We start from the raw sequence: 15,082 nt of genomic DNA on the forward strand, positions 1-15,082 counted from the left end.
CCTAATGTGTTCATTTGCCATCTCCAGACAACTGCTCTTCAGAACCTATTTAAATATGCATGAAAGACTGCTCAATAGTCACGTACATTTTAGACTGGAACACGCAGCTGTTTTATGACAAAATAGCTACTAAAAATCCTGAAAAGTCAACACAAACTTGCTGAAAAAATGTACTGTGATAATTGCTTGTGCTTTTCCTTAAATATCAGGGCAAATGATTACCCTATTGGTACATATTTATGATGTAGCAATATAGATTTGTATCACTGTAACCAGATAAGGTGCATGCAGGCAATGAATCCAAGAAAAACTTGACTGTCATTACTTTGATTTATGTTAAATTAAAAAAAAAAAAAAAAGTTAATCCGGGGATGAACAAATCCTGATTCTTTTATGAAGGAAACCGTAGTGCTTGACCTATATACCAAAATTACATATATATGAAAGGAACACAGGTTGGGAGGATTTCTTTTAAATGTCTTCCTGCTCGGCTAGACAACTCTGTTGTGCATGCTATTTACGTGCTCGTCATTTCAGGGAGATACCGAGCTCCTTGAGGAAAGGGTTCTCCAGCCATCACTGAACACCCAGCCCCTCGATCCCTCCCTTTTCTTCTCTCCCCTCGCACACTCTTTGCTGCATCTCCTGACCTTGGACAGGGCTGGGCTGGCGAGAGCTGAGGGAAGCCATTGCTGTGCAATGAATCCCCTCCACCCGGTTACCGCAGAGCGCCAGCTTCTCCGTCGCCCCCCCAGGATTTCTCCTCAGGGGAGGGAGGCAGGGTTTTACCACAAACCTTACCGGACAGGGGCGAAGGGAAGGGCGGGCAAGGCGGGGGACTCCCGCTCTGCCCACAGGGACGCAGACTCGCTGTCACTGTTATTTACCCGCCTGTTTATCCCCTCCCCTCAGCGCTGAATGAAATTCCTGCCGCGGGTCTTGCCTGACCAGGGCGGATCCCGCCGCTTCTTGCCCGCCTGCCCTTAATCCGCGCTGCGCCCGGGGCTGCTGCTCCCCTGCCCTCCCCTCCCCCAAGGGCGAGACCCCGGGCGCCGCAGCGGCCACCCGCGATAAAAAAAAAAAAAAACAAAAAAAAACACCAAAAAACCACGGCAGCAGCCGCGGCCGTCGGGGAGGGCGAGAGCGAGCGGTAGCCGAGGCGCCGCGGGGAGCCCCCGGAGGCAGGGCCGTCCTCAGCCTCCCCCGCGGCTGAGGGGAGCGCGCACCCGTACACCTGTCTCCGCAGCGGCGGAAGACGGAGCAGGCGTGGGGGGCTCTATCTACCCCGGTGGGGTCGGATGAAGGCGAGCGCGGATGAAGGCGTCTCCCCCCAGCCCCCCGCCCGCCGCCTCACCGGGTGGGTGCGCAGCTCTCCCCCGCCGGCTCCGCGCCCTCCGCCACGGACACCCCGCGCCGCCTGCGCCCGCCTTTTTATAAGGCGGCCCGGAGATGACGTCAGCGCTGCAGAACGGTCTCCCGGCTAGCGAAAAGAGCCGAAGGGCTTCGGAAAGAATCGGGAACCGGGCGGGGGGGAGGGGGAGAGAAGGGCCCCACCCACCCGAGCTCAGCAGGCGAACTGCGGGAGCGGCGCATGCGGAGAGGGCCGGAGCGAGCCGAGAGGTTCCGGAAAATGCCGAGGGGTTCCGAAAAGAGCCGAGAGGCGGGGCAGGGTGCCGGAGGGTGACGCCGGGGCGGGGGGGGGGCGCGGGGCGTTTGTCCCCCCCCTCAGCAGCGCCGGCGGGGCCCTGGGCCGGTGCCTCACCCCCCACCCCCTACAGTGACCAGCCTCGGACACGAAAAAAATACAAGATTACATTGAGAATCAGTTAAAATGTCCGTGCAGCATGGCGGCAGCCAGGGTTTCTGCCCCCTTCGCCTCAGCCCGAGGTGCTGCGGCTGCAGAGCGCCGAGGACAGGTGACAGGTTTTTCAATTTAAATCAACAGGCCAGACTCAAAGCAGCGGCCTCATTAGTTTTACATTATTAAAAATATATATGGGTAAGGGTGTCCTTTTGAAGCAGCGTGCAGTGTCACAAGCCTGGCAAGAACAGAGCATCAAAAGGCTGCAAATGCTTGTCAAGAGAAAGCTATTTTTGAAAAGCCGATGCATAAATTCAAAGGAAAATGAGCCTTTAGTATAAACGAGATGTTTAAAATAGACGTGGCAAAGAAGTTCAACTCTAATCTCTTAATTTTTCATTTTAAGAGACCCGGTAAGGCAGCAAGAACTTTATGGGATCAAAGTGCTGAGTGGGTTTGAGTGATTTTTGAGTTAATAACACTTTCTTTTAATAAAGTACTTAAATGGAAAAAGCACAGTTGCAGTGACATTGCATGGCAACCCGTGGGACTGCCTGGAACTATTGTCTCCAAGGAAGAGTATGACTCACAGCCATTTTAATGCATCTTGTCCTGAATACACAGTATTTTCACATCTGAGATGCTCTCCTTTGCCATATTTCATACGAATATGTGTATGAAAATACCATTAATACATTCATAAGACCTTATTTGCACTGCATCTCCATAACACCAAATGGCTAACATTCAAAACTGCTGAAATGACAAAAAACAGAATAGCATCATACAAGTCAACCATTAGTTCAAGCAGTAGAAGCAACCTTAAGCTACACCTAAAAATAAATATTGATTTATTATGATTCTTTTGAAGTGCACTCCTTATTCAATTAGAAATTCTTATTGGTGTTTTTGAAATAGTATTTAAGTATCTGGATGCCCTTTACTGAGGCAGACAAGGATACCATGTTTGTTATTTATAAAAATATATACTTACATTCCCCCCACAAATGTCAGAAAACCCTAGTACCTGTCAGCAAAAAAGAAAGCTATTGTATCTTACATATATATCTCTCAACGAATCACACCTTGTGTTTTGGCACAGGCAGACAACTGTTTCTAACAGACAGTACCAATTACTATCTTGGCAAAGTGAGTCTCCAACATAACTGTAGATATGCAAGATGTAATCAAAACATCTCCACTCTGTATAAAAAAAACCATGAACATTTTCAAGTATACTAATGGAAGTCATATTGCTTCAGTGTTATCTGGTAAAAGAATACTAGAAGGAGGTTTGCAGTACCCCAGAACAATTACTGGTAACACCAGTCTAAAGAATTCGAGAGTCAGTTTACAAAATACATAAACCAAATACAAATTTAACTTACTTACCAGTCAATTTAAAAGCCAAAGTTAAAGGTTTTAAAGGCCTGAATTCCAAAGTACACGTTACAAACTTTTCTCAGAAATCTCAAGAACTATATAAAAATCAAACTCAGATTCTCATATGGCCTCAACTCCGCTTTCTACAGCTTCAAATTGCGGTGCCTCTAGGAATAATAAAAACTCATCTGGTAAAAATAATAATAAATTTTAACTTGCAACAGTATATCGCAAAAATAACACACTACTTTCCAGAACTCAGAAGCAAATTTTCTCATCTTAGAGGCCACCAAAATAGTTCAAGGACAGTGCACCATAAATCAGATAGATCTCCCATCACTCTGATCTCTTACACTATCCATCTCCTGTATTCACCAAGGAGCTGTAGATTTTCTTGACCATCCCTCTTCTACAGAAAAAACCAAACTGCATCAGCTTCAGATTAAAAAGAAAAAAATTAAACTTTAATAATAATTTAAACAGATTTCTAGAATGAACTATTCTCAGAATAATCCACCATTGGTACAAAAGTATTACAGTACTTGATACATAAAATACCATAACATTGATAAGGAAGAAATCCATTTACATAAAAAGAGCCCTTAATGAAATGCACCTTAGGTAACCCAAGCATACCATTTCCCCCTCAAATGACGGCAGAACATCAGCAAAAGTGCTAGAATGAATGCACCATTTTGACACTTTTTTCTTGTATTAACAAAATGGATTATTAGCTTCCATCCATCTGATGGATAACAGACACAGAATTTCTGTAGTTTCAGGAACTCCGCTGTTCCCTCGTGAAGTTTCTATTATCCATGCAAACTTTTAAAACAGTGAGTGTACCTCTCTTAAATCGAGAGTACTGCCTCTTGGAGCAAAGTTACATTCAACAGAGATAAGCATCAACACTGCTAGGCCAAATGCCTTTACCAATCTCACTGTAGTTTTAAGATGTTGTTGAGACAAACAGGATGCAAGTACATCAGCATAATTAAAATTGAATTATAAAAGACATGTAATAAATACAAAAATAAAGTTCTAGCTGTAAATTTCTGAGATTGATTAGTCTGCTAAGACTTCATAAAGCTATGAGGTATGTTCACTTCCATGAACAGAACAGCACTGTGCAAATTTTCAATCCAAAAGTCTTTAATCTCTTTAGCCCAGAGGTCATCAGGATACTATATTTAAAATGTCTTCCACATTTTTAAATATATGAAGGAAGTGTCTTCAATTTTCCACAATTCACTATAAAAAAAAACTTACAAAAATCCAAAGTAAAGAATAACTTCCAATTATTTGCAACAAATTAAACACGAGTTTGTTCTGCCCAACATAAATCTTAATGAATTAAACATTAACAGGTTGATGGAATATTTTCTCCTCATTCCTCTATATACAAAATATATTTATTTGCCTTTACATGTAAACAGGAAGCCAGGTCTGAAAGCACTGACATCCAGGGGGAAAGAAATAGAAACTGATCTATGATCTCCAAAAGGAAGACTGCAGAGCACCCTTTGGTAATGGAATTTCCTTCTGCTGTAGACATTCCTAGTGGAGAGAGAAAGACAAAGAAAAAAAGAAACGTGTATCTTAATTTGTCATCTCTTCTCAGGAATTTTGATGGCTCTTACTGCACACATTCAAATCACTGCTAATAAAATGTACCAAAATTAACTTTGAAGTGAAAGTACAAACTCAGATTATGATATTAAAACATGACAGATTCAGAGTCAACATTCACAAAACAATTTAAATAATCAAGTATTCTACAGTTTTGCAAGCTTTCATAAAAAGATGCAGAATACAATGCTAAACAAACGCTACAGAGAGCAGTTCAAAGTGTCTACTTCCTCATGTATCTAATCAGGACAACAGATAAAAAAAAAGCAAACCACTGATAAAAAATAGCTGTTACAGAAGTGACTCAGCAGAATCCTCCTCCACCTATACATCTTCTCTCACTGCAACTAGTCTCACTGAACTTCCATTTATAACCAAAATACATTTTCACTGAGAAAAATTAGATGTGAGGTAAGAAATAAGCAAGATGTTTGCTATCGTAACTATCATTAAGTTAATTCAGTAACTGAAAAGTTACAAAAGACGGGTTTCATCACGGTGACTGCTCTGGACTATCAGATATGCTGCAAGCAGCACCAGCCTCATTAGCAAAATGATGGATATATCGAATGAAGAGAAAAATCCTCAAAACACTTGAAAACTAAAAAAAAAAACCAACAAAACTGCTTTACCTCCAAGAATTGCTTGAAACGCATTAAAGAGCCCATCTGTCCAGAGCTGGTAATTGCTTCAATTCTGCAGAAATAACAGCATGTTTCAAAATCTACTCAGACAGTTGGGTTTGATTTACAAGTGGGTGTGGGGGTGAATGGCAGAGATTGGAAAAGATGGACAAGTCATTTAAGAGCAAACACTCATGAAGTAAAAAAAAAAAAAAAAAAAAGACCAAGGATCATTTCACATTCCTAACCACAGATATCATACCTTGGGAAATAGTCTTCTCGAATAAGCAACATCATTTTCCAGAACTGAACCTGATACTGTTTCATGAGAGCGTTGCCACACACCTATAGTACAGAAATCCACAAAGACCAGGTTCCAGAACTGGGTTTCAGACTAGCATGACAACTTCAGTTCAATGAAGCTGTTCAATATCAACCACTTAATATTCTATCCAGACATTTAAAGAAATATACCTAGCATTCACCATAAAACAAGCAAATCCTCTAAATGCCATTACTGCTACCACAATCACCTTTTTTTCTTGTTGGCTGTGTGGTGGCCACTGGTATCAATCTTATGTTATTCTTCCTCTCACTCCAGTGTACCTCTAAAAAGAACACCCTTCCCTAATACCATTTGCTAGGGCATATTGTGGTCATTTCCCCATCTTGATTACTGCAGTGTGGATTCATCAGCTTTCTTCATACAGTTAGTTTACAGGATGAATGTTCCTCAAACTTCACCACTACTAACAGAATCCCCATGGTGTATTTCACCTTGCACTTACTTTCTCATTTCTACTTTTAAAGTTCTTTAGAAGGCATTTGATAAACACAGAAGCTGCTTGTGTTCAACAGTGTTTCTCCCCTGACTTCAGCCTTTAACTTTGGCTCTTATTTAGCATAGGCCTATATCTTAGAACATGGGATTAATATACATCAGGCTCTGTCCTCAGCCTGAAAAACCCACCCTGTTTTATGAACTAATTCAGCTGGAAAGACCACAGGACCTCAGTCCATTGTACAAACTGATGCCAAGTGCTTAGCAGACCTTACTTTTATAGGACCATGCAACTATTTTTAATATACCAGGAACCTTAAACGGAACCAAATACAACAACAGAAGTTGCATGTATAAAAACTTCCATTTTCAAATCATTCAGCTCCAAAGCTATATTTGCAAGAATGTGGAATATTCACATTTGTTTCTGAAGGAATACGGACAAGTTAAAAAAAACCTCTTAAAAATCACAATGAACCTCACCTCAGCAATCCCTTCAGAAACTAAAACGTCACCAATTTAGGTCTCTTTAATCATTAGTAATCCACATCACTTACCTCCAGAAAATCGAAAAGAAGTGTGGCTGTCACATCTGCCAGAGGCTCCATATTCAACATCTGAGCAAGCCAGCGCCATCCATGGTTCAGCCCATGAGGATGTGTCTATAAAGCAACAAAAAAGCTACCCACCACTTGTAAGACTTGCAAAATGCGATTATCAAAACAGGTGGTTTTCTGATTTACTTTCTTCTTTATAAAGTTATTTTATAATAGCCTAACATAAAACTTGATCATTATGAAAATAAAAAGAAAGGAAGCAAAGGTCTATACTACAAATTACTTTGCATTGCTTTGTTGATTATGGTTATGACCATCTCCCTTCAAATACATTATAAGCTGGTTTAAAGTTCAGTGCACCTTAACTACAAATCAAGTTTGCAATATATTTAATGGACTCTTGGGATAGTAACAAGGTTCTAATTATAATGCCATACACGCGTACCCCGTGTTTGTTTCCATAAGGCCACCGGAGTTGAATGATGGCAGCATAAAGACGAATCATTCCTGACATCCGTTTAAGAAAATGATCTTGCTCTTCCATCTTAGAATCCTTAACTTGATATCCAAGCATCCTATGTATGAGAAGACATTCCAGTATTAGTACAGCAAAACCCATTCACTTGAGTCCCTGCAGTTCTCAGCTTACTTTAAGTCAACTGTACTGAGAATAGGGATACTCCAAAACCATACAATTACTGCAAAGGCTGATCATTATCCTCTGGATCATATGTTCCACTATTTTATACCACATAGAATATTTAGGTTCCGTACTGGATATTTCAACTAGAATCAAGCTATGGCTATCAACTGTTCTTTGAGAACTACAAGGAAGAATAAGCAAAAGAGCACTTCAAAGCTGAAGGACACAGCATCCTCCAGGGAAACAGGGTTAGGGGAGCTGCACACTTGTGAGTGAATCTCCAGAGTCTATGTCAGCATGTCACAGTGCCTATGTAATCAGAGATTGGGAAAAGTGGAGTTCACTCAGAAGAATACAATCTTCACCCTTGCAGGGTTCATGCTGAAAAAGTCCAGTAATAAATTTACCTCTGATACTCTTCCATAGAAGTCCCCTCCTTCAATGCAGGGTAAAACGGCACAGAATAGGGGCACTTTTTGTGCAGGTGAGCTAAAAAGAGGTCTCCAACTCGAGGGTGTATTTCCCAGATTCCTGAGGCCACAACAGCAATTGGGAAAGCTGCATCACGGTGAGAAGCTACTTCTTCTTCTCCTTGATTCTGGAGGGAGGAAAGGAAAGTCATTCCCCACCCCTTCAAGCCATTTCTCAGACAAAAAAAAAAAAAACCACCATCTTTTTTGTGTAATTAGCCTCTACTAAAGAATCCTAATGTTTCCATGGCTATGTAGCCAACCACAGAAAAGCTGATAAAGCCCTAAGTCCTCAGCTCCCACAGAGGATGACAATAAACTTTGGGTCAGGACAGAAAAAAGGAGTTAGCAAATACAGGCACAAAGTGCAAGGCTGCACAGATATTTTCACTCCAAACAATCATTTTCAAATATTTACAGATCAGTCAGTTTTACTCCATGGGCTAATTTTTGCATATCTTTGTCACTGCAGGGACAAAAGAGAGTTTCAAACAGCCCAAATTTAGCAAACAAAGAATAGAGAAAAATACTGCCAACTTCAAAAAGCAACTTAAACAATGACACTTCATTTCTTGGGAGGTGCTAACTACACAGCAGGGACAGAAGTTCACCCCTTGGGCCTTAGCTTCCCCCCACCCCCCACCAAGATGTAAGGTTTTGAGCATATATACAGTTTTGTGATATATCATAAGTTAACTATCAACCCGTTTTCCACTAACACCATACCTAACTACTTCAGAATGTAAGCCTGGAATTTAAAATAGTTCTTCCTCTTAGAAGAGATAAAACAGGGGACGGGAGAGAAAGAGAAACTAAGTTTTTTCACTTTTTCTTACCCAAAAGCACTTTCTCTAATCAATATGAACATTAATACATGCAAGCTAAACACCTAGTAATTTTTTTCTTGGTAGTTGAAGACATAGGACAGTGTCCAAAAGAACTTCTTAAAGCACTAGCTAGTTTGCCACCCCAATAAAGAGAATGCTTCCTCACCACAAATTTCTCCGCAAGTTTGTAGTAAACAAAATCCAGACCCTGTGGATGCTGAGTCACTGATACAGTCCGCCCTCCACTCTGAACAGACTTTCCAGAGAGCAGGTTATTGATCTTGTCAAATATCTCTCTCAGCTGAGAACCTGCAAATATAAAAGGAATGTATGGAGACAGAAGATTAGGAAACAGCAGACAAGTCTTAACCAGACCACATCAACTTCACAAAAACTAGACCTACATCCGGAAGGGCAAGGCACCTCAAACTGCATGTTTGCTACATCTGATTAAAGAAACTTAATCATGATGAAGCAAGATGCCTCTGAGGGAAGCAACAGACCTTCAAAACATAAGCAAACACCGTGCTGCAAAGACTCGGACTGCATGCATACCAGCTTTCTGCTGTAGGGATAATTATAGAAACATTGGATATGTTGTGTCCTACTAAAATCTTTACAGCAAAAGGCATTTCAGTTGGATTGGGTTCTTGGCATTTTCCTGACCTGCTATTCTAGAGATCTGGCTCACAGGGATTGTAGCTGCTTTCTGCAAGTCTGTTTTTATCTTCTTAACCTGCAGAACAAACAAACAAACAAACAACTTCAAAAGCCTTTACAGACAAGTAAACTACTATGATAGTTTGGATAAGCAGACTGTTAACAGAGGCTGCTAAGTTAGAATTTTTTTTTTTTTTTAAATGAAAGCTGTCCTATTTCCCCTAGAAATTAAGATAATTACTCTTCAGCAGTATTAATCATTTGTTCATACCTCATTGTTGTCTTTGCAGTTGCTGATTCCACTGAAAGAAGCAACACACTGCTCAGCAGCATCTTGAAGCTGCTGGTACCACTGCATGGTACTTTCTTCTGCCTTAACTTGAAGTCCTGGTATTAAAAAAAAATAGCAGAAGACTAATAAAGACCCAAAACTCTAGAGAACCTTAAGAAAACTTTAAAAAAAAAATTGCAAGGAACTATCAGCTGCATGAGTGCTTTTTCCCCAGAATTTAGTTTAGAAAGTTATGTTCATAAACGAACTACAAGTTTGCAAGCTATACAGGAGTCCTCCTTCTTCAGCTTAGTAATTTATATATGCAGGATATCTGGCCTTAACTTACTCTCAAGAAAGAAGCCATTTCAGTGGTCTGTTCTTGTATGTTTTGTCATATCATGCATGACCCGTTTACACTCGCAAGAAGGCACAATGTCATTCTCTAATACTCCAATATATGGCATACTGTCTAGAAACAGCAGGTTTTGCTCCAGTTAATACAGTCAATTTATGCCGCATCAGTTTCATTTCAAAAGTTTGCTGCCAGCAGTCCTATACCCGTTTTGCTAGTTGTGCTAAAAGTAAAGGCTACGAGAAGGTATGTCATCACAACAATAAAGATTCCAAAGTAGTATTTAGTCTAACAGTAAAAGAGTGTGTAAGGGAGGGGCAGGGGGAGGGAAGGGAAAAGCCTAACCAACCTTCCTTCTGCTGCTTTCCCCCTGATTGCTGTGCAGGGGCAGGAGTCTGAGCCTTCATCTGCTCTTTTTTCAGTAACTCTTTCTGCTTTTGTCTCTCTTCCTCTTCATCTCTCCTCCTTTTTTCTTCTACAGCTGCAGCGATTTCTTGCTGCATGCTGGATATCAACCCTCGCATCTCTTGCAGTGCTCGTTCAGTATTGGCCACATCTACTTGAGTAGGGAAACCTCTCTGTCAAGAAACAGAGGAGGTAATATAGCATCAATCTTTTGTTCCACTATCCGTAGACCAACGGCAAGAAGAAGGAGCCTTTGAAGCATTAGTCTTCAGGTAACCTGGGAACCAACTAAACATTTTATCCTCTTTAGTCAAAATATCTTTCTCTCCTTTATTTGTACATAACATTGGTCACATTTGTAAATAATGTTAGTCCATGACTAGATCTCACAAGATCTTGGCCAACAAAAATTAATAACACACTTTGACAATGATAAGCGAACCTCAGTGCAAAGCCTAGTCAACGTCCTCTGCAGAAAGCCAGCTGTGACAAGCTGGAACAGAGAATTAGCCTTATTATAGTGTTTTATTTTTCAAGATTTGTATCCCACCTTTACATAGAGAAAAAAATTTTCAAGGAAACCTAGTTACTGCAAAAAGGCTTACGAGCATAGGAGAACCATAATGTGTTCAGTATTTGACAACTGGTTTCTCAAAAAGGACCTTTACAGCATCAAGAGTTTACAGTATTTTAATATTGAATCCTTCTCCTGTAGAAATCCTCATGCATTTTTGTAAGCCATTTTCAAGAGAACAGCTAAAGTGCCACAGAATTCTCCTTTTAAATTAGATACTTTATAAGCCAAATATCTGAAAATATTTCTGTGACGTCTTATTTAACAGTCTCATAACAAGCTGCCTTTGAAGACAACTACAGGAAGCTTTATGAAGAAATGACAACCAAAGTTAAGAACAACTCTAGAGCCTCTACCTCGCTTGTGGTGCGGATGAGTCCTGACACCAGCCCACAGATCTGGTTGCCACGATTACTGTATGCAGAAAGATCGATTCTTGGCAAGTCTTTGTGTCTATAATTGGGATCAATCTGCTGGTTAAGCTGCAGCACTTCCTCCTGGATGGAATAAAGGCGACGCAATCTTTCCTGGCCCTCTTCCTTACGCAAACGCTCCAGCTCTTCCTGACGCTGCCTCTGCTGCTCTGCCTCGCGCAGTTTTAGGTTTAATACCTGGGGAGAAAAAGAAACAAGAGACACAAAATACTGAAATAACTCCAGCTTTACAGGTCCTTCCTGGTCTGATGACTAGCTTTACAGGTCCTTCCTGCTCCTACAACACATGTGCCTTTACTGCATTTCCACAACAATGCAGCAGGTGTCTAGGACAGCACCAGAAAATACATTCTCACTACAGGGGTGCCATGTAAATACAAACAAATCAATTGGTCTTTCCAGTTCCCACCGAGTAGTCACAGTCTTTTATGAAAGACAACTCTTACAAGTCACAGACCTTTGCTCTGTGTCGGTGTTCTTCCTTCAACTTCTCTTGCTGTCCCTGAGCCTCCTTTGAGCTACAATACACATAAAGACAGAAAACCTGTATTCAAGACACGCACAAGACAAAATACAAGCAAACACACAGCAAGTTACTTTTAAAATAAGCCAAGCTAGAGGACCTTTAACTGTCACAAATATAGTCTTTTTCTAACCACTGAAACCTCAGCAGTAGCCAGAGATCTACTCTGAAAGACAAACAATAACAGGATAATTAATATAAGAAAAGCAGCAGGTGAGATTTTCAAGCACAAGTGAATAGCACAGATCCGTCAGGCACAAGAATTAATCCTCACTGATTAGATTCTGTAATATTTTAAGGATAGCAGAGCTAATCTCACCTCTTCTCCATTACTTCTTGCAAATCTTGGTATTCCTGATGCTGCTTTAGCTCCTTCAGTTCATCAAAGCGCTTCAGTTGTTCACTTGCCAGGTCATACACTGCCCTCACCATCTGCTCTTGCTGCTCCTGCCGTTGCCTTAGCCCCTCCTGCAGATTGCAAAGGTGCCAGAAGCACCACAATGTAGTAATCACCAGAATTTGGACAGAAAAAAATACAAATTAAATTGCCCAAAGTGGGCCACCACGGTCTACTTGGGGTTATCCTAAAGTTTACTCTCTAAGGTTTAGGATAACTTACTGTCCTGCTACTTTTACCAGAGCATTGTTACATCTGGTTACGTAGCTCTCCTGTGATTCACATACACCCTCAAGTTGTTTTCTTTTACCTTTCCTTTCAACCTGTGCATCTCTTCATACATCCGAATGCAGCCTTCAACTTCCGTAACTTTAGATGGCAGAACTGCTGGAAAGACTTCTTGATCCATTTCCAGCAGACTAAGATCTTCATTTCCCTGCGTGGTCAGCGTATAAGCAAAATCAGTGACTGAATACTGTATCAGCCACTCATGGAGGAAACCAGGTAAATCAAGTCTCCTTAAACTGCATATTATTTGTAGAGAAACAGACAAAGGAGTCAATCAATGCACAACAATTTAGAGTAGTTATATACCTCAGTAGTGCAGCCTCACCATTTTGAGTATCCTCCAGCAGCTATATGAGTTGGGATAATTACTTTTTCCAATCACTAAAATTGGGAGTAGAATACCAAGAGCCTATAGGACATGCACGAAGGCTAACTGTCACCTAGAAAGGCGAGACAGACTCTCCCCACATTCTCTTTACATTCAGTGAAGATGTTACACTGGAAGAAGTCAAGACAGGTTCATACTTTGAATCATCCTTCAGGAGGAGTCTTCAGACTCTCTCTTATAACTTTTATCAGATCTTGCTGCTTCATTAAGATGTTTTCCTCACAATATATTTCCCAAGTCTAAATGGAGCCAAGATGATGCAAAACTTCACTGCTCAGTCTCATTGTTATGTGGTGAAGTCATAATTTAATGTATAGCAACAGACACTTGTTTTCTTTTCAGGTGCTTCATCAGCTTCACTACCTCCACAGCTCGACTGCTTATTGCCCAGCTTCCTACCCTTTTGCCTTGTAAATACAGCCATAACACATCTAAGTCATTCAAAGGCTCCAGAGAACCCAAGGGGGTTACTCATGGACTCTTACAACAGGCCTGACCCTACTCTGTGACCTTATCCCTCCAAATGGATGAACCCCATGCTGCTAATCCAATCCATGTAACTATACAGCTCCAACTAAATTTTCCTTAGTTATGGCGAAAAAGGGAGTTTGCTTTTAGCCTACAATCAAACGTTACTCTATGAAAATCTTGTTAATACCAATTTTATCTTCGCTGGTTTATCCTACAAAAATTTGAAACTAAGCATGTTTTTCCCCACAAGTTAACAGAGCACAAACCAAACTTTATCAGACAATTTATGGCAGCAAGTTAGTACGCTTTCTCTCACAGCTGTTCGCATGTGAATTATAATCAGAGAGGTACCTTTGTTTCACTTGGCTCTGTAGATGAAAGTGGTGGAGAGCCCTGGCAGCTAGCAGATGCGATCTTCTCCAGAGAAAATGACTGGTTTGTGCAGGGAGTGGATTCTTTAGGCGTTGAACTTCTGGAGGGTGCAATTTCTTGGGCTGATTGCCCAATCACTCTGTCCAGGACCCAGCCAGAATAAGGGGACAGCACAAGAGGAGACATGCATCCTTCCAAGATATCCTAGAGATAAAACATTTTCTGTAAGCGTAAAACATACCAAGAAAGCAACAAAACGTTAATGAACACACATTGAAAACATCTGCACAGATCAGCAGGTGCTTTATAATCACAGCTCAGTACCCCATTTATTCATTGTTTCTGTTCAACACTTTTTTCTGAGCTCCCCTACTTTTGCAGGACAGCAGGACCGCCGCGCTTGAACCTTCTCCTGTAACACCTCCTCCCTACACCCTGCACTATCTACCCAGTGCGGAGAAGCCAGGACCCGACCTGCTGGAAGGGGAGCAGAGGGGCCCAGCCGCCGACAGGCGAGGAGGAGCGGGCAGCAGAGATACCACAAGGGCGATTTAACGTATTTCAAGCCCCGACTGTTAACGAGACAAGGAGCCGATGGATCACCGCTGGGCCAGCGCTCGGAGGGACGAGTCACCGACCTCCCCCCTCAGCCGCCCCCAGGACGCACAGGCCCGGGGGCTCCCAGCCGCCCGCCGGGAGAGAGCCCTCACCTCATCCTGGAGCCAGTGGCGGCAGTAGCTCAGCTGGCCCTTGCTTGATGTGCGCAGAGCCGCCAGAGTCTCCCAGCGGAGCTGCCGCGGCTGCATGGCGACCCGCTGCCGAGCGCCCGGCAACGGGCTGACCCCCCCACACACACACCTCGCCCTTCTTCCGCTTCCGGGGCACCGCTTCCCGCCCTCTGCAGAGCGGGCGATAAGGGCGGTGGCTGCCCCCTGGTGGGGAGGCGGGGCCCCGCCCCTCCCCGCCGAGCGGAAGAGCCGCGGGTTCGAGTCCCGCCGGGGGCGCCTCCCGGGGAGCGGGGGGGGGGGGTCTGCGGTGAGGAAACGTGCAGGGCCGTGAAACACCGGCAGCTGCGCCGCTTTTTCCCTTATTTTGTGTATTCTCGCGGAGGGGCCCCGGGAGGGAGGGCTGGAGGCCAGCCTGCACTGCAGCATTGATCCCGGGTTGCAGGGGCAGGGAGAGGCCACCATCCATGAGATAGGGAAAGGGGCTGGAGCGTAGTTGCCTGCA

The 15,082-nt window shown here is 42.6% G+C and overlaps 2 protein-coding genes across 3 annotated transcripts in view; both read right to left on the reverse strand.

The window, feature by feature from the left end:
* SPTAN1 (spectrin alpha, non-erythrocytic 1) overlaps positions 1-1,481 on the reverse strand; it is a 53,208-nt gene extending 51,727 nt beyond the window's left edge. The window contains exon 1 of the mRNA XM_052814306.1: positions 1,355-1,481. The gene's annotated coding sequence lies outside the window, so the exon portion shown is untranslated. The remainder of the gene's footprint in view (positions 1-1,354) is intronic.
* Positions 1,482-3,626: 2,145 nt separating this feature from the next.
* On the reverse strand, positions 3,627-14,694 carry GLE1 (GLE1 RNA export mediator). Of its 2 annotated transcripts, none has more exons than XR_008239272.1 (16): positions 14,563-14,694; positions 13,832-14,056; positions 12,644-12,769; positions 12,256-12,404; positions 11,871-11,931; positions 11,336-11,590; positions 10,350-10,578; positions 9,646-9,761; positions 9,381-9,450; positions 8,881-9,023; positions 7,825-8,015; positions 7,220-7,349; positions 6,775-6,898; positions 5,699-5,781; positions 5,446-5,509; positions 3,627-4,741 (listed from the first exon to the last, which is right to left on the reverse strand). XR_008239272.1 is itself a non-coding variant. In XM_052814361.1 (16 exons), the coding sequence occupies exons 1-16, from the start codon at positions 14,656-14,658 to the stop codon at positions 4,673-4,675; spliced, it is 2,112 nt and encodes a 703-aa protein (XP_052670321.1). In that variant the 5' UTR covers positions 14,659-14,694; the 3' UTR covers positions 3,627-4,672. The 2 variants fall into 2 exon arrangements, 1 of the variants encoding a protein (XP_052670321.1); XM_052814361.1 differs by having other exon boundaries at positions 6,775-6,879.
* Positions 14,695-15,082: the final 388 nt, after the last annotated feature.

Source organism: Harpia harpyja, chromosome 19, assembly GCF_026419915.1.
Source record: "Harpia harpyja isolate bHarHar1 chromosome 19, bHarHar1 primary haplotype, whole genome shotgun sequence".
Taxonomy (NCBI): Eukaryota; Metazoa; Chordata; class Aves; order Accipitriformes; family Accipitridae; genus Harpia; species Harpia harpyja.

Coding starts and splice junctions, on each gene's coding strand:
- GLE1 (XM_052814361.1), bottom strand. CDS start 14,658: ATGCAGCCGCGGCAGCTCCGCTGGGAGACTCTGGCGGCTCTGCGCACA. Junction 11,932..12,255: donor CAAGAAGTAATGGAGAAGAG/GTGAGATTAGCT, acceptor TGTGTATTGTAG/CTCAAAGGAGGCTCAGGGAC. Junction 6,880..7,219: donor CTTATGGAAACAAACACGGG/GTACGCGTGTAT, acceptor GTTGCTTTATAG/ACACATCCTCATGGGCTGAA.